The sequence below is a fragment of the Daktulosphaira vitifoliae genome, unplaced genomic scaffold (assembly GCF_025091365.1).
Source record: "Daktulosphaira vitifoliae isolate Bord-2020 unplaced genomic scaffold, ASM2509136v1 Scaffold_1, whole genome shotgun sequence".
NCBI lineage: Eukaryota > Metazoa > Arthropoda > Insecta > Hemiptera > Phylloxeridae > Daktulosphaira > Daktulosphaira vitifoliae.
Genome location: NW_026099572.1, coordinates 68,518,941 through 68,539,224, shown reverse-complemented (window position 1 = coordinate 68,539,224; position 20,284 = coordinate 68,518,941). Strand labels below are relative to the sequence as shown.

At 27.2% G+C, this 20,284-nt stretch overlaps 1 protein-coding gene across 1 annotated transcript; it reads left to right on the top strand.

Moving 5' to 3' along the window:
- Window positions 1–3,053: 3,053 nt before the first annotated feature.
- On the top strand, window positions 3,054–16,254 carry LOC126893660 (fez family zinc finger protein 1-like). Its single transcript, XM_050664070.1, has 4 exons — window positions 3,054–3,279; window positions 13,231–13,641; window positions 14,729–15,004; window positions 15,948–16,254. Exons 2-4 carry the CDS (start codon window positions 13,237–13,239, stop codon window positions 16,110–16,112), a joined length of 846 nt encoding a protein of 281 aa, XP_050520027.1. The 5' UTR covers window positions 3,054–3,279; window positions 13,231–13,236; the 3' UTR covers window positions 16,113–16,254.
- Window positions 16,255–20,284: the final 4,030 nt, after the last annotated feature.

Genomic DNA, 20,284 nt, shown 5'->3' with positions numbered 1-20,284 from the left:
GTACTTTTTATTTGATTAAGGAATTTTTTTTCAATTTTTGAGGGTAATATTTTCTATTAAATACGAATTACAATTATTTGACATATTGTTGAAAAAAGTAGGCTAATTGATGGTTGGAAAAATAAATTATAGCCACAAAAAAAAAAAAAATTGTAAAATAACATTAACATGAATAAGAAATTTCCTCTCATGAGGGGAGACTATAGTGATGGGATCCTTGATATTTATTTTAGTTAATTAATCTAAATGAGATAAAAATCAAATAATTATTTGTTCGACTTAGAAAAGCAAACAAATTTAAATAAGTTTAACTCCTTATATCTTATGAACTTTACCTAAATAATAATATAAGCTTTAATTTAAAATTAAATAAAAGTGTCAATATTTCCAGAATATTTTCAAAAATTACATTAAAAAAGCTTAGCTTGTGTGGAAAAATTGTTTTTTTGAATTCCCTCTGTGGGCAGGTTTAAAGTAAGATTTTCAAAAAAATTATATCAAATAAAAGAAAAATATCTAAGGTTTCAATTTAAAAAAATAATTTTAATTTGTTCATTTTTCAAAAAATTATGGCAGTTTTAAGTATTAAAATATTTCATGTTAAACAGTGATTTTTATATAAAAATAAGTTTCGTTAAATTCGACGACCATTTTCTTATAGAATAATGGATAGGATAAACTTAACACCAAATTACATATATATATATATGCTTTTTTTAGAGAAAAAAAATTAACAATTTTATCTGTATAACTATATATATATATATATATATATAACTATATTTTTTTTATTTTTAATATTTAAAGAGATAATTTCCAATTAGAAGCAATTATCACATTTATCTGGTGTTTTTAATTTTTACAAAAAAATATTGATTATATTTATTCTATACTTTGAGGTTTGAGCGTGACTAATTAATTAAGTATAATTTTATATATTGTTATTTTTTATGATTGTTTGAATAAAAACTATTTTTAAAGAAAACATTAAATAACAAGCATTTTAAGTTGACATTTTCGAGGTATTTAAATATATATATATTTTTTTATTTAGTCTCAAAAAATACCTGGTAAATTAATTGTAATTATTAATAAAAAATACTATTTAAAACTCTTAATTATTATTGTAATTATAAGGAAGTAACGTATATTTTGGCTATTTATAACTGCCCCATGAACACATCCTGATTACGCTATAGAAATTTATCCTAATGCAGTTTGATTTATGCTTTTTAAAGTTTTAAAAATTTGATAAACGCATTAGTTGTGAACGTCAGAACATCATAAGTTTTCTTAAGATTTGGCAGTTATAATTTTATATAAATATAATAAAAATGATCGTTGTACTAAAAATGAACTAAATGAACTACTTGCAGCTAATGATATTTAAAATTAAAATTTTATTGAAAATATTAATTTAAAACTGAAAAATATTAATAATATTGTTTATTTATTTAACACATACTCCTATGTGTCTAGCGTTGATAATGGTAACATTATTCCCGAACATATCCACGATTGTTTAGTGTTTTTTACTTTTTTAATTTTATTTTAGTAATATATTTTTTTGTGGTCTTTTGAGTTAAATATTTTTTTTAATTTAAAATCAATATTTTTAATGTACTTTATTTTATATAAAAATTAGAATTTTAGTACCTTTAGAAACTCTTAAACTCATGTAGTCATGAGGATCATTGAAATTATCAAACATCATTTTTATTTGCACCATGTTATAAAATAATGTTAGTGCCGACAAGCGTCTAGACTTTTTCACTGGCATACAACATCAGTGTTGATGGTCACTTGAAAGTCACTAGGGAGACACTGGACACTTTCTTGACAAACTTTACCATATGATCACATATATTATTCCTAATTGCATAAAATCTTGATAATAGATTTTGATATCTATAACAATATACTAATACCGGTGTAAAATATTAATTTTGCAAACTCATTGCGCGATACCTAATGAATTTCTGGTATAACATTTTATTTTGCACATTTTTAATAAACTTGATTTGAATTTTTATCAAAATATATTCTACCTAAAAGCATGTCCAGAAAATATGATAGAGGTGACTCCCATTACCACAGTATTTATATGTTGACAGTAAAATCTCGATCGAGTAGCAAACATTTTTCTTAATTTTAAAAATCTGAGCACATGAAATATATTACTTTTAAATATTTGTATATGATATCAGGCCAAATTATTCAAGTGCCGTAAGCAATACTCATTTTGTTGTTTAGTTTAGTTTATTATTGTGTTATTTTGATAAAGACATTTTAAGCTTCATAGCTGTGACCCATCATAAGTAAAATGATATAAGATTAATGTTTTTAAATAATATCAAAAAGTTAATACAAAATGTTAGTTTACAAGCAGTGTTTAATTTTCAAAGTCAACTTTATTATACTTTTTTTAACATCCACTTATTATAACAACATTTTCTTAAATATTTTAACATCTCAATGAAAATACATAATTTATTTAATACACATAAAATATTTATATTTTCTTTTATTCGGTAAATCTATTTCATATTATTTTATTTTTTTACTAAACACATTTAATTTATTCAAATCTATTAAATAAAACATTTTAATTACATTGTGAACATTGAGTCTAAGTCCGGTCAAGTTTTGCACAATTTTTTCTCTAATTTCTACTCTCAACAAATACCTATACACATATTACTATGTAATTACAATAAACTGCAATGTTGTGATCTCATCCGGCCGTTGTTCAACATAAGACCTTTCTGTGTTGTAGCTTATTCTCCATTTCTCTTCATACATGCAGTTGAACGAGCAAGCTGTCATATCAATAACAGAATAATTATAGTCATTTTGGCAAGCCTAACACAACGACCGGGCTTGTCGAAGGGTCTGGTCTCCCAAGGGTTAGATTAAACTCCGCCCTTAGGTGGAGCCTATAATGATTTTCTCCAGGGGTTGGTTTTTCCAATGAGCATCGGCGGCTGCCCGATTATCGATTTTCCAACTTTGGGCTGGAAAATGCCAATATGGTGGCATTTGACTGTCTCTAACCCTCTAGGAGTGACTGTAATATGTACATTTTACAGTTGCCCGTGGGCGGGAAATTTCAACTACCATTTCGTGGTTTTCCTCTGTTCATCATTACTTTGCGTGTGACCTGAGCAATGATAATTCAAGTTTAACATTTTAAGTTTGACATCCAACAACGTTATACTCATCGTCGTGAAAGTTCTGAAGGTTATATTGGCATTCAGGATTGAACTTATTTCCAGGCGTGTGAGTATTGTTTAACTTCATTTAAAACGTTATTTATTTGTATCTAACTCAACTATTTTTACTAATAGCTCAAGGATATTTTATTAAAAAAATTTAACTAAATCTTATACCAAAAGACATTAATTATTATTGGTTAAGTGCACTCTATTAAAATACCGTTAATTATTACTGCGGTTATCAATTCAATTTAATTTACATTTATTAAAAATGTAAACGATATGTACTCGTATTCCATATTATTTGAAATCCAAGCGTACATGCAACTTAAGAGCTTAATATAATAACAATAATAATTTCATAATAATAAAATTAAAAATAATAACTTTAGACTTCGCACAAAAAATAATTTCCTAAATTAAACTATATAGAATTTTAATAAATAAATAATTAATGTAGGAAGCGTATTATGTTATGTTATTTAAAGCCCTTCGGCCGACTTCAAGCTAGTTTTGAAAATAAGCCTATTAAAATTACTCCAGTTTTAAAAAACTTACATTACACTTTTATTCCAGTACCATATAATAAGAAACTTCTTCGTTAATACATCTAGTTAGTTACAAAGATTGAAACACAACCATTTATGGTTACATATTAGGAATATGATTAATCCTTATGTAATTTTATATAGACATGAATGATCTTACAACTGCCCATTAAAAAACTAATATAGGAGAGAACAGTGCAATTTGACTATTGAACAAAGTGATCTCTTTGGATTAAAAAAAAATATAATAATGTTTGCAAACTTTTTTTTTAAATATTTAAAAATATATTAACCGAACAGTAACAAAACTTTCGAAAATAATTTTAATTACACATATGTGTTCCTAAATTTTCTGCAAGAACAATATCATAAAATTTCACATTAAATATTTCAAATTTCAATTACTAACTATACCTGAATAGTTGATATCATATAGCATTAGTCATTCAAATTTTAAATCAATATAAATTATTCAAAATTACTAAAAATATATTGCTTTGAACTTCTGTATATACAGATATTAAAGATAAAACACTAATTTTTTTAGAAACTATTACAGATTTTGAATTTTTGTAAAGGAAAAAATTATTTGATTAAATAATTGTAGTAAACATGTATATAATTTTTTTTCGTCCCTTTAGAGGTAAAAAACTTAATTATAAATATTCATTAACGTAAACCCCTATTAGTTTGGTGATGTGATAAAAAAAATTATAAAGACAACATTTTTTTAATAATTTTGTTTTTATAATTTATAGACAATTCTACTGTTTTTAGCTTCGATGCGAAGCTGAGAAGGTATTGGTTTTACTAAGATGTGTTTTTTTTTCTTTTTTCTTTTTTTTTGTGTCTGTTACACATTTATCACAGGGGGGGATTTAAAATGACAACTTTTTTACTAAAAATTAATTTTTTCAACTTAACTTTTGAAAGTGTTCCGGAAAGTCTGACACTTTTATATATATCTTAAATTAAAGCTAATGTAATGTACATTATTATGGAAAAAAAAAATTTTGGACTTTATTTTGTCTTAATAGTGAAAATGACTACCAAATGCTATTTTTGTGTTAAAATACTCGATTTTATTTTTTACATTTTATATGAATACAATTTTTATGAGAAATAATATTTATATCCCTCTTTTATTCGACATACTTTATATTTATCAGGATATAAATAATGAAATAATAGATCACGTAGCTTTTGGAATAATCAACCAATTTTTTAAAACTATACACTATCTAAAGATTTGCATCGAAACGTTTTTTATGATAGTGATTTTAATCACTGTCAGATATTATTATACTTGACCCGTAACTATGATATTAACTATCAATTATTAACGCAAATTCTTATTAATATGAGAGTTTATTCTTATATGTAACGCAGGTTTACTATTGTATATTGTTAAACGACCGTCGTAGAAAAATTTTCTTGATTTATACTATAAAATAATTTTTGGCATATTATAACAGATTATTGTTGCCTTTGATATTAGGAAAACCAAATTAATAATGAAATTGTATTATAAATACAAATCTTTAAACAATTTTAAAACGCAAACAGTTGATCGGGTAGAAAAAATATAGAGACATTATTTGAAATTTCTTTTTATTATACCATCGAATTTAAAGTAGGGCATTCCGTTAAATAAAATTGAAGTCTTTATCCCTAAATGGATGAAAAAAATACTTAACTATATATTATTGTAGAATTTTTCGAATCAAACGATAATTTTCTTAAAAAAGATTTTAAATTTTCAATAGTTTTTAAAAAACTAAGTATCTTATTTATAATAAATCACTTTGTATTACTCGTATTAGTATAAAATTAGTATTCAATGAAATACTCTATTATTATTTTTCGTTTTAAATTAATAGTTAATAACAGTGTAGAATATAAAAATAATACATGTTTTATAATCCATTACTTTAATACATAACATTTTCAAAATGCTTACACAAGTTTTTATATGATTACAAATTAAGAGTACTGTTGTAATTTTTTTTGTAGGTTATGGTTGACATTTTGATAATTATAAAACGAAAATGACAATCTGTACACTAATATATAGAAATGAAAAATAGTGTCTCCTTAATCGTTTTTTTTTTTTGTCATAATAAATAAAATGGTTCGTGTTAAGGGCCAACAAAATGCCGTTGAAGAGGCTGACGCCGCTTGTTCGGCGGCACGTGTTTAAGATTCAACAAAAATAGGTGCTCTATGGAACATCACGATTAAACACGTTATCATTATAATATCCCTGTCCACAGATGTTATTGTTTATAGATCCAGTGAAATATTAAGCGATAAACCCCGTGATCGTTGGATATTGTAAACCGCCAACTTTAAAAAATAATATCAAACTAACGCTGTTGAATCCCGAGTACTATGCTTAAAAAAAAAAAAAGAGTGTATACTAAGATCAAATAACCTATTGTACTAATATTAATACTTTAGTGACAACATGAATAAATACTATCATAGAATCTTCACTAAATATAATAAATAATTATTTATTTAGGAGTTTGGAGCCTTAGCTTTAATCTTCCTTGTTTTAGCTACCCTCGAACACCGTTAAAATATGTGACAGGTAATTTTTTAAACAATGTTGATGATTTTTATGTTAAATGAAATTTTTAACAAATCAACAATATTATAAAATTAACATGCAATAATTGTTATAATCTTCCCTGAGAGCAAGTTAAAAGTTAGATTAAAAAAAAAATTCTACAATATAAATACAAACATTTTAAAAAATTTATCTCAAATTAAAAAAAATTTTCGAAATTTATCTCAAAAATCGTAAATTTTAGGGGTTTCCACATATTTACGAGATACGAGGGAATTTTTTTCAAACTTTATGAGGTAATGCCTTCAATTAGTTATGATTTGTAATCTTATGACGTATCGTTGAAATAAATCGGTTTGGTAGATCAGAGTAAAAAAGGCTATGGACATAAAAAAACCTTATAGTAAAATTTATACCTTTTAAAATTCACATTGCAACTAAAATCTCTATTATTCTTTGAAATAATATTGTTTAAATAAATCTATATCTATTGTTAAAACAATAGATATAGGATTTTGAAAAATGTATAACTTTACAAAAATAGTATATTCTTTTTTTCTTATTAGAATAATTTCAGAAAATCAATAATAATAATAATAATTGTTCAACCATTTATCAACCTAAATAAAAAAAAAAATTATTTACAAAAAGAGTTAATTAATGAAAAATATACATTGGCTATTTCTTAAATTATCAAAAGAAAAATTGAGATAAGGTAAAATTTAAATATCTCTACTTAAAAAAAAAAGTTTAATTTAACTTTAACTTATTAAATTGTTTGTTGCTTATTTTTATTTTTTGTATTAATATTTATTATGATGAATATACGATTAAAAACCGAGAAAAAGAAAATAAGAGTTTTGTTTTGGAATTTTCCATTGCATAAATCTAATTGTGTAGTTGAAGAGCATTTAAAATGAAAAATGCATTTAAATCCAGGCTCTAATGATGAAGTATCCAATTTGAAAATCTAAGAATTGGAAAATTCAGAAAATTATTTTAAAAATTTTAAAACAAATGTAATTTATGACATTTATAATGGCATGCCATTTACATTAAAAGTGATCATATTGCGCATTATCCACTTTTCGAAACTCAGAATGTAAAACACTCAAATTTATATTATTTTAATTCTATGAATTATATGTTAATATTTGAACCTGCGACCATTATTGTGATTTGAATCTTGTTGTGGGAATTGTGAAACAGTTCTCTTATAGTACACCTTAAAAACAATTATTAGTCAAAGATTTAAAAATGGCAAAAAAAATATTGCTAACATAATTATTTAAAATGTACGAATAATACAAATAATTCAAAATATTAACTTGTTTTAAATATGAAGTAACATAATGTGGTGGTCTCTTTTTACCCTTTACTGCAAATTTTTGGTACTTAATAAAGGAAAATTTTCTCATTACATATTGTAATTATGTGTGCGCTTTAAACTCAGAATACTTTAAAAATTAAATTTTGAGAAATTACAAATGACACCTAGAGATGATAATAATCCGACAGGAAGCTGACTACTGCATACACACACACTATCTCGTTGGTAACTAATTTAAGTTAATGTCCTAGACAATAAGAGTAATAGTCGAGGAAATAGTAAAAAGTCAACTAGTGTTTGGGACACTCGTATTGTGACCCGGTGGCCGTGGATCCCAAAAGTGTTTATGTGTGCAATCTGTCCTCCTGTAGTAATGCTGTGTCAATGTTGTAGCCAAATCGGCGGTACTATGATGTTTCAGGATATGAACACATATATGTAATATCAGTTCATAATCAAAAAAATGATAATAATGATAAAATCAAGATTGAAAAAAATATGCAAGCATATTGTGATATGGACCCGGGCGCCCACATTCCCAAATCCGGTTATTTTCAAAATAAACAATTTGTAACTAGTTTTAATAATAATTACACAAAATAAATTTTTTTAACATTTAAATACCGTATATTCAACATTGTTAACTTTATCTCAATCGTCGGACGACTGCCTTGGAAAGTGGCAGTTCTTTCACTGTCTTTTGTGTTTCTAAATAATAGACGTTTACAATCTTACAAGGTCTTTCATTAAAAGGACACGAACGTGTACATTGAAGGCACCCCTCGATTGAGATGTCTACAGTCATGTCCGTGTACAATAATTGTATTATTTTTCTATTTTACCAGGCACACGTATTTCTATTTATTTTTGTTGACGCCAACGAACCCCAATGACAAATTTCGACAAGTACTGTGCGCGTTGAAACAACTAAAACGGAAAATTGACGCGTTTGTTTACTTGCAGTTTTTAATCACTTAGAGAATATTTAAAAACCGCAAGTACTGTACATCGAGCATTCGTTCTAAGCAAATAATAGGGGAATTTTTAATTTAAAAAAAGCTGCCCGGAACAATAATTGCAGCGGAGGACAATGTTTTTTGCAATTCACCTATTTGGCACGGCGTACACGCAAAAGCAGGCGCGGGGTTGTATTATATGTAAACATTATTGTCACGGCAGGCCCGGCGACAACGGAGAGCATAGTAGACGTGGCGCAGAAGACAAGTGGACACAGGGGATGATTATGTGCACACGTACTCGCTCATAATGCGCACAGACGTACTTGGTATGTGCGGTTAGTGCCGACAAACTACCCTTTAATCGGATTGAGGGAATAATATTTTTGGTTTCCGACCGTGACACGAACAGTGATTATTATTACCACCGGTGTCGGTTGGTGATATTTTTCAATTTCGGCGTAACCTCAAGACCCTTACGCGATTATTGTGATGTGTGCGAGGCAATTGCCCTTCTGAATGAACATTATTATTAGCGCTCAGCTGTCAGCGCCATTCCTATTTGCCGCAAAGTAAAACTTTTATGCGACGTGCTTTTCGATTTTATTTTACCGATTTAGAAAAACATATTATATTTTATTGAGAATGTGCTCAAATACACGTACATATTATCATCAAAATCGTCTATTTTTACCGGAAATTGGTTGCGTTTTGTATATCTCATGGGCATTAAGTTGTTGGATGTTTTTTCTGTTTTCATCTTAAAAAACATTTTTTTAGCATTAATTTGACGCAAGTTTAAAGGGCACAAGTTTTTTGTAACGTCAATTTTTTATAACCAATGGTTTCGGGTGGAATTTCAATTTTTAATAATTCCTATTGTATTTCTATTTAACTATAAGTTAATTTTAACTAATAAAATCACGAAACAAAACTAAAGTTGCTTAAATTGTTATTTTGTGTGCTGCGCATGTAACGAATGAATATTTTCGGTAATGGAAAAATGTTTCTATAGATTTTTTATAGAAGAATAAATTATTGAAAATATGAATGCCAGCACAGCGTTAGAAGACATCTGACAGCGATTAACATTATTATTGTGAAAAAAGGTTTCGATGAAGACCTGTTAAATTTTACAATTTCTATGATTTCAAATTATAATCGAATATTAAAAGCTTGTTAAATTGTTTACTTGATTGAAAATAGCGTTATTTTTTTTTAAGTGGCGATTTTTATGCTATGTCATCCAATTTCATATAGGATTGAAGTTGACAGACCTTCTACAACATTTTCAAAAATTGATTTGAAAAAAAAAACAATTATTTCATCCGTAAGTGATATCTTTCAAACACTTCTTGTATTTATGTTTTCATTGGCTTTGTATAAACAGCATATCAAAAGAAAATTTAACTTCTATTAAAATATTATTAGGATAAGTGTTTCTAAAAAAAAATTTACGTCAGTAGTAAAATATAGAAACATTTTTTTGAAAATGCGTCATTTTAAGTTATCTTTTTAGATTTCTGTAATTATATTTTTTTTTCTGATTTTTGGCGCTGAGAGGTTCAACTAGATTAAAATCGGTTTCTTTAGACGTATTGATTATTAAAATCGGTCCAATAAGAACTGAGCATTTTTATAAACAAACATAAAAAGAACACACATCACAAAATTAATACCTTTTCAACTTCGCATCGAAGTTAAAATAAAACTAAATAATTTCTTCTAGAATATTTAATAAAACATGCAAATTATTTAAAATAATGAATAGTTATTAAAAACTTAAGATGGAAAATAATCATCGTTTATAGTCATGCGACAACAAAATTATCAAAAATTTTCTAATAAACATTTGAATCAAAAATTATTCAAACACTTATTAATGTCTTTGTATTTTTATTACTTCTCAATGTTTTTTATATTTCTATGACTTCTGATTGTGTTGTAATTTTAATGGATTCTTAATGTTTCCTTTTGTTATTCAAAGACTAAAAATAATAACATTTAAAAAAAATTCTTCAGTGTAGATGCATTCGAAAAATTCCAAGTAAAAAAAACTTTATATAATCAACGTTAATTGGACTCGATGTGACCCGACCGTTACAGATTTAGTTACTTCTAAACATAATTCTACAGCGTTTGCTATCTCGAAAACATAAAATTGGACAATTGTTAAACTTTTATTGGATGTGAACTATATCTCTAACATTTTTTGATCGAGTTACCTAAAGCTTGAAATGATGTTCAATAAAATCAAATGATTATCATTACTCTAATTATTACTGCTAAACCAGGACAATGTATAGAGAACAACAGCTTCTCGGTTTTATTCATATAACACTACAAAATAATGTACGATGTGAGCCATATGGCAAATAATTTACAATATTTAAACACAGTCGGTCCCTCGAGATGTCGTTTTTCGCCGGCTTTCCCGTGATTGATACACTCTCGCTTTTCGTGTTTGTTTTTTGTACATTACCATGTCGTTTAATAACGGGGCAAGTAGAGAGTGCGGCACCCCGAAGGTTGTCGATTTAAATATTATGTTTGCTAGGGATTATGTAATATGTTTGTACGGAAGCTCTCCGTCACCACTACTGCCGCAGGCACACGTTAATCGCCCTCAGGACATCAACAAAATACATAATAGTCGAAACATCCGTCGAATAATTATTCGGTCGGTTAACCCTCTTTTTATTTGTAGGGTATTTTTGACCGAACGGTGTGCACAGTCAGTTATTTTTATTTTCAGAGGGAACTAAACGCCTAATTATCAAGTGAAATAATTTCTAAAAAACGTGTCATACACATTCGTGTGTTTAACGAGACGGTGGTAGTTTGTATCGCGGTTCAATGAAGACTTCATGTAATAATTTGAGTGGTTTAAGCAATAGAAAACAATCGTGTTCGGTATTCATGTGTTTTAGCAACCTCTCCCCGAACGAATAAAAAAAATGAAGCGTTTCCAAATAGATAAGATAATAATAAATTTGATCGCGTGCGATAGATATAATGGGTTTGAACAACTTATCATACTTTTATCCCGTTTCTGCCCTACGTCTTGAAGTGGTTTTATTAAACGTCACGCGATCAGAATTGTAATTGGTTTTTATATATATTATTTACTTGTGGTTTTAACAGTCGTTTTAACCGACAAAAATAAAACAAGTAGGTACTTGATCAAAATAAACATGTCAAAAATCAAAAATATTTCGAGACAATTTTTCGAAAAAGTATCAGAGGTTTCGTACAAATCTAATTAACGATTTGTAATCTAAGAAGATTTCAAAAGTTGTTTGTAAAATATATATTTTCCCTAGTAAATTTATAAAACCGTATTGTCTTTTAAGTAACATATTCAATTGCTGTTGATAGGATTCCATGAAACTTTCTTCGTCTAATCAATTTCACGGTGCATTAAAAATCAGACCTATTTAATTGAAATGTGATTTGTAGAGCGTTATAATAGACTGTTTAAAACGCGGAGTGTGTTGAAAAGGGTGTCCTCCCATTTTTTTTATGTTCAAATGCCATTGTACGAATTAAATTAAAAGAATGGATAACTTAATCCTTTTTTACGGACTGTCACCGACAAGTCTGGCGGTAATGGGTCACCGAGTGGTTTGATTTGCCTAACTCTTAAAACTTTCACACGATTTTAATTAATAATCCCGATATTAATTAAACCGGCTAGACCGAACAGTAGGTACATTCGTCAGCAGAAATTTAGTCGGAAATACGGTACTGTGTTGAGTACAATTTGAATATTCTTACTAACTTGAATGTTTTTTTTTTTTTTTGCTCGGTAATAGAAACCGTGTCTTTAATCCGCCTATTATTGGGAATATATCGTAACAATATTTATGTATATACTTTTGATCGCGATTGTCTCGTCACAAGAAAACCACTCGACTTTGCAGCAGTCGGATCGTAACATCGTAAAAATTGAGGGATTCACTTTGATTTCCAAGTCGAGTGGTTGTGAGCGATCAAAACATAAGTCATCGTCGCGCGACTCCCCTTTTTTTATGCGTTGACTTTATTATTTTTATTATACTTCTCGTTGTTGAGCACGTTCTTTTTGATCGAGCTGTATAAATAATATTATTTCTATTATTTGTGTTTTGCGCTTTTTTAACTTTTGAAGTGACAAGCAACCTGCGTCGACACGATCAAAGAGAGTAATGGATGGCAGTTTTAATTGCATTGCGTGCCGCCGCACAGGAAACACGGCGTAATGACCAACAGTAGTTATCTAAGGTAGGAAGCGGCCGGAAAAACAAAATAAATATTCAGGGTTGTTCCTTTGGCCAAATATCTACAAAACAGTGACCTTTAATGTTAACAAAATCAACAGCTAAATAAACACCATTTAGATTGTATCTTATCCGCCTTTTAAATTTTTTTCTTAAGTTTCGTATACGACCATGATTAATGCTCATAAATCAAATGGAATTTTATGCTTAACTCGAAATTCATTTAGAACTGTAATTTATAATTATAAATCTAAAAACAACGTTACCTTCGTTCTTTTTTTTTCAAGTACATCTGAACTTAACTTAGGTTTATTTCATGATTAACCAGCAATTTAATAATTTTTTTATAGTTTTGCATGGACCAACAAATGACTATGATCGGCGAAGGCCGTAAGAAGCCAACAGATTTTTCTATCGCTCGGATTATGATGAAAGATGAGCCCCGTCCTACGGCTTTTAAAGAATATATACCAACATCTTTGAAACAAACATCAATATCACCTTTACCGTACAATATGTTATCGTTTTCTGTCATGCATAATATATTCCAGAGACCTATTATAAGAATCAAACAACCGCATTCTTCAATATCTGACAAAGGGATCATATCCTCATCTACTCCGGGAAAAGATTCTGGGCAAACATCAGCTGGACCACCTAAAATCTTTACCTGTCCACACTGTGGCAAACATTTTCAAGCTCATTATAACTTAACCCGTCATATGCCTGTTCATACAGGAGCAAGGCCGTTTATGTGTAAGGTGAGTTATATAAATAAAGCTTTTGACAACAAATGATTACTTAATTTTAACAAAAATTAATTATTACTTTTACAAACATAAATTATTTATGTTTATATAAAAAAAAATATATTTTAGTTTTGTAAAAAATGTATGATTTATGATGTTTTTTAAAAAAAATACACTAAAATATTTCTGGTTTCGTTTTTTTTTTTTGGCTTTAATTTGATTTTAAAAATGTAATTTTTATATTTAGTTCGATATGCTTTAGTCTCTTTTATACTTAACCCACTCAACCTGAGACCCTACAAAATATTGAATTAAAATTATGTTAATAAAATTTAAATAAGAACATAAAAAAAATGTAATATATTATTGTGAATTATCTATTGAATCTGTGTCACTTTTTTTGTTATAAATCATTTGTCATAGATAAGGTATTTCCACATCATAAACTTAACTAGGATGGATTTATTTTAACTTTCTAAAAACAACTAAAACTAAACTAGATGGGTATAAAATACAATTAGCAAACTGAAAATTGTATTCTAGTGGTTTCATACGAATTTGGATGTGTATTAATAAGTCGTTAACAGTTTAGTCAAGTCTCTATTACACTATTTTTATACGTTTTATTAAATAAGGTATACAATCAAACACAGAAGAAACTGTATAAAAATGGAAAAAAAGGACCGACGCTTGAGGTGTATGATGAGAGTCCATAGACGAACCTCCACTAGCTATCGTCTTATAAAAAAAGTATAATTTCATATTTTTTAGTAAAACTTCTGGCTGCAACAATATTTCAGATAACTAAAGATTTAATATGATCCCCTTTTGTTCTGACAGTAATGTACCATTCCAAAGTAGTTGAACGTAATATTATAGTAATACGTTCTAATAAGTACTCGAAACGATAGATAAACAAAAAATAGACCCCAAGTGTTGCTCAACGATTAATGGAGGGGAAAATATTTTTGTCTCCCTAGATGTATTACAAGATGTATTGTTAAAACATCTCTTCAACTTTAGTTTTATCCCTACTACACAACTATTTATAGTTGTTTTATTATTTCATAATCTTTTACCATTAATTGAATTTATATAGGTATGTGGTAAAGGATTCCGACAAGCGAGTACTCTTTGCAGACACAAAATCATTCATACTCAAGATAGACCTCACCATTGTGGCGTTTGTGGGAAATCTTTTAATCGTAGCTCTACATTAAATACTCATACAAGAATTCATACGGGTGTAAAGCCTTATCGATGCGAAGTGTGCGACCGCCGTTTCCACCAGAAAGGAAATTACTTAAATCACACTTTGACCCACAACAGTGTTAAGCAGTATAGATGTTCAGTGTGCGGAAAATCTTTTCATCAGGTATTTTTTTAACATGCCGGCTAATTAATTTATAACTTCAATGCTTTAAAGTATGCAAATGTTATATACATGTTGGTTGTTCAACCATTCAAGGAAGAATTCAATATTTATCATACTCCTTTAACCAATGATGACATTAAATTTTATTGGTTTGTGATATAATACATAAATGAGATCCAAAATATTTGATAGCTTTTCTCATTATGAATATAATTACTTTTTGTTAATAAAAAAATATTGATACTAAACTATTTTGTCCACAAGATAAAAAATTTGCAACCTCCAAAAAAAAAAAAAATTTAATTTTTCGGAAGAGGGGAATATAATAATGGGAAAATGTAGCTTACCATAAATTTTATTATTTAATACTATAAAATAACTCCCATAGGTAAATTTTATAAGCTAGGCCCACGGTAACACCTAAAGTTCGTCAGTATTCGCAATCGTCATTTTTTTATTAACCTAATCTTTATAAAGTATACTTTAAATAGTTCAATAGTTATTATTCAATTACTACCTTTTATTGAATTATTTTATATTTGAAACTATAAAATCCCTAATGAATTTTGTTAAAATGTTATTATCACATTTAATACTAAACATTTTTTTCTTCAAAAATGTATGCAACAATAAAAGCAATAAATAATTTTCACTGAAAAATAAAAATAGTATTTTATGTGTTATTTAACAATATAAAAAAATAAACAATGACAAAATGTCTAAAATGTTATAAATAATTGGCTTACTTGAAATAAAAGTTTAGAGCTTAATATTTCCTTTAACTTGAAAGCCAAGAAACAAGTTTTTTAATTTATACAATTATTGAAAAAACAGATACACAGCTTGACTTAACTTTTTCTTATTACTTTTATGTTTATTTAAAACATTTTGACGTTTTTAATTAGTTGATCATCAAAAATGATCATTTATTTTTTTAATTTAGATTTACAACTTGACATTTCATATGCATACTCATCGGGATAAAAAACCATTCCAGTGTACAGTGTGCAACAAAGGATTTTGTAGAAATTTTGATTTGAAGAAACATAAGCGCAAACTTCATCCTGAAGAGGAGGACGCTGTGCTTTCTTATCATCATCAATTTTAAATCTACTTACCTCATTATAAGAAAATAACAATGACGGCCATTTAGATCTATGAACTAATAGAAATATAAAATTAGTGGTTTCAATAGTATGTTAATTTTTAATTGTATCCTTATTTGTTTTATTAAAGCGTTTTGTGATTGATATTCGTAATAATGTTTCCAAATTTGTTTTTGGTAAAATCGTTAGTTTTTCATAAATCTTTCTCCAGTGTCACACACTCCTATTTCTCCTACTAATAATATGTACATCATGTACAATATGTATATTATAAACATTCAATGAATGTGTCATGTGAAGCGGTAAAGATTATTTCCGGAGAATATAATATTTTCTGCCCTCTTCACTAGGATAATTGGTTTGTTTGCACTGTTGAATGAAAAGGCGGTAGAGCGGCAATGTCCCCTTAGTTTCACTAATAATACATCAGTCTTATTGTGTTTTGTTCAATTTGAACACCCCTATAAATACCCTTTTCTCCGAATAATACGGTTCCTTTTGAAGGTGCAAAGGTGTTAATAAACAGACCGTATTTAAAATCCTGAAATTCCATACACACAATAAAAGTGAATCGATGCACAACTTATTTTGATGTCGACAAGCTTACCGAAATACGGGGGCATTATGTGCGACTAAAAAGTTTTGAATATATATGCTTATTGTAGTGGGGTAGACAAATTTATCCCTAGTGTGAGAAAGGTGTATTCGAAAATATAATATGAGGAAAACAGCAGAACTCTCTAGCGTCAAATATTTTTCATATAGTTTGTATTCAAAATCACTAGATAGCTCTGTATGTTTTTAAGAAACCGCAGGTTTTTATTTTATTTTCATATAAATTTTATCAATTTTTATCAAACTGAAAACATAATAAATACATTAAAAAACCCAGCACAGGGGGGTCGCGGCACAGTGGTGACGTGACATAGTTGGATAAAGTAAAATGATATCTGACAGTGATTAAAATCACTATAAAAAAAACGCTTCGATGCAAATCTTTAAATAGTGTTTAATTTTAAAAAATTTGTGGATTATTCCAAAAGCTACATGATCTGCTATTTTCTTATTAATATCCTAAATGAAAAAGGGATCATTAAAAAATATTATTTCTCATAAAAAAATTGTGTTGATCCATACACTTTTCAATAAGGTATAGCATTTTAAAGTAAAAAATGTAAATTATAAAATCGAGAATTTTCACACAAAAATAGAATTCGGTAGCCATTTTCACCACGAAGACAAGTCCAGAGGTCAAATTTTTTTTTTCAAATTAAAGTATATTACATTATCTTTAATTTAAGATATATATAAAAGTGTCAGTATTTCCGGAACACTTTCAAAAGTTAAGTGGAAAAAGTTATTTTTTTATGAAAAAGTTGTCATTTAGAATCCTCAACCCATGGGTTGGTAAAGGGTTAGATTTATAAAAAATATATACAAAATAATAAGTAAAGACATCAAGCATCTATATAAAAAAAATTATATTAATATATTCATTTTTGAAAAAGTTATGGCAGTTTTAAGTAAAAAAAATTGAAAAAATTGAAAAAATTTCGAAAATTAGCAATTTTTAAATTTGTAATTTTTTTGGAGGTTTTCCCCATTTACGGGGAACGAGGGAAAATTTTTCAATTTTTGAGGGTAATGTCTTCGACTAGATTCGATTTGTGATCTTTTGACGTATCTTTGAAAGAAATCCGTTCGGTGAGAGCTGAGAAAAAGTGGTAACAGACACAAAAAAAAAACACACACATCATAGTAAAACCAATACCTTCTCAGCTTTGCATCGATGCTAAAATTACACGGCTCAAAAATCCTAATATGTTTTGTTCTTACGGTTAAATTATATTGCTAAATATGACTCATTTGTCAAACTAATTAATACTTTCAATTACTTTAAGTAGAATTCACTAATACTAATACCGCTTAGAGCTAATATAAACACATAACAATTATTCTGTTTGCTATATTTCGAAGAATTAATTTCATAATTACAATGATCAGTTACAATAGTTTATAGATGTAATCAGTGGAATCATTTTTGTTTTTTTAGAAGGTATAATCTTTTTAATGGGCCACATTGCTATATTTTTTACTAATATAAAAATATAATTTACTAAAAAATGATCTTTAAAATTTTTTTTCAACTTTCATGTTGCATGAAGGATGAAAAAAATTTCTTTGATTTATTTTCTTTAAATTTATATTAATAAAAAGAAACTTTAATGTTTAGCTGAATTCAAAGTAATTTTTACTATAAAAATTATAATGAATACAAGTTTTATGATTTATTAGTACAACACATAAATGAATTGTTATTTATTATTTTATATAGTAATTTTTATTTGGTATGATCAGTATCATACGGATAAAGTACTTAATTACTGGAAAAGAACAATTCAATACGTTGATTGTTTTTACACGCTGAATAAATTTTATCATGTGTAATTATTAATTTTAATATACTGAGTTACTGGGTATTAAATGTACCCGACTTAATCTTTCATAAAATTCTGTATTATTTTATAAACAAATAAATTCAATTTTTTTTCCCTTATACACGTTTGAAAAATATAATTAATATTTTGATAATTCTCTGTAATATAATGTGTTTGTGAAATAAGTGATATAATTATCATATACTGAGCTTATAGAATTATTTTCAACGAATTTTAGCTTCGATGGAAAGCTGAGAAAGTATTGATTTTACCACGATGTGTTCATTTTTTAATTTTTAATTTTTTTTGTGTCTGTCACTAAGACACAGCTCTCACTGGATCGATTTTTCTCAATGATAAGTTAAAAGATCACTAATTGTATCTAGTTGAAGACATTATTCTCAAAAATAAAAAGTTTTTCCCTCGTTCATCGTAAATGGTGGAAATCCCCCAAAATTACGATTTTTAAAAACGGTAAATATCGACATTTTAGTAGTTAAAAAAAATGTTATTTTTGTGTTCAAATATTATTTTTGTTTGTTTATTTTAAATTACCTTATAAGGGTTTGCTATGTAACGAGTCAGACAATAAATATAAAATTTACATGATCTAACTTACATTAAATATAAATTTATACTTATTTTGATTATTTTGTCTCATCAAAGTTGAGAAAAGCTCTTTTGAATTTTTGAAGATTTGTATAAAAGTAGAACTTTTTTAACCTAACGTTAGAAAATGTTTCAAGAAATCTGCGTATTTTAAATATATGATAAATTAAGCTTATTTTATGTACTAAAAGTTCAAACCAAATTTGTATCGACGACCTGTTTTTTATGTGCAAATGGCAGTCAAAGTAGAAATAAATTAATTTTGCTTTTGGAATAATCCACCAATTTCTTAAAATTAAACACTATCTACAGATTTCCATCAAGGCTTTTTTTATGATAGTGATTATCAGATATCATCTAAACTTGTCCCAACTATGCCTCGTCCACAGTGGCGTATTTTGGGGGGTGTCCAGACATGGAGGACACCCCCCAAAAAAAAAAACCCCCCGACTTAAAAAAAATGCCTAATATATTGGTATTAACTTTTTTTATAATATACTATATTTATTTACTATAAAATAAATGGTACTTCAAATAAATAACAAAATTGAAGATAATTTGATAGGATTCGACGACACGTATTTATTTATCTACATTTTATCAGAGATTTCTAGAAATTATTTGGATTTCATTGGGTCATTATATAACAAAAATATCCGTAGAAAAAAATAATAACAACGGAAATATTCTGAACTTGTAGTTCATTTTTAACTTTATTTTATAGTTTATCAGTTTAGAGAATTATAAACAAATAAGTTTAGTTACCCCTATTCAATATACCGCCGCATTCATAAAAAATACAGAAAAGAATTTTTTATAATTAAAATAGTATTTAAAAAATAAACAAAAGTTATGAAATTCTTTATGAATCGTCATTTAATAAAATTAAAATTAAGTTGTTAAGATAGTAGATATGCTTGTTAATTTAAAAATTTATAATTGGCTGACTTTTTAACTTAATTGTATCCATAACTGTATATTATAATATTTGTATATTCACATAACAAGAACATTAAATTATTTCAGTTAAGATAAATTTATATTAAATTTGAATTTCTTAAATGAAATGTTACAAAGAAAAATGAGATTAAAATAAAATAACAAAACAACAATTAAACATAGAAAAA

Excerpts from the sequence above, each read along its gene's own strand:
- LOC126893660 (XM_050664070.1), top strand. The coding sequence starts at position 13,237 with ATGGACCAACAAATGACTATGATCGGCGAAGGCCGTAAGAAGCCAACA. Across the intron at positions 13,642-14,728 it reads CAAGGCCGTTTATGTGTAAG|GTATGTGGTAAAGGATTCCG; the intron begins GTGAGTTATATA and ends GAATTTATATAG. Across the intron at positions 15,005-15,947 it reads GCGGAAAATCTTTTCATCAG|ATTTACAACTTGACATTTCA; the intron begins GTATTTTTTTAA and ends TTTTTAATTTAG.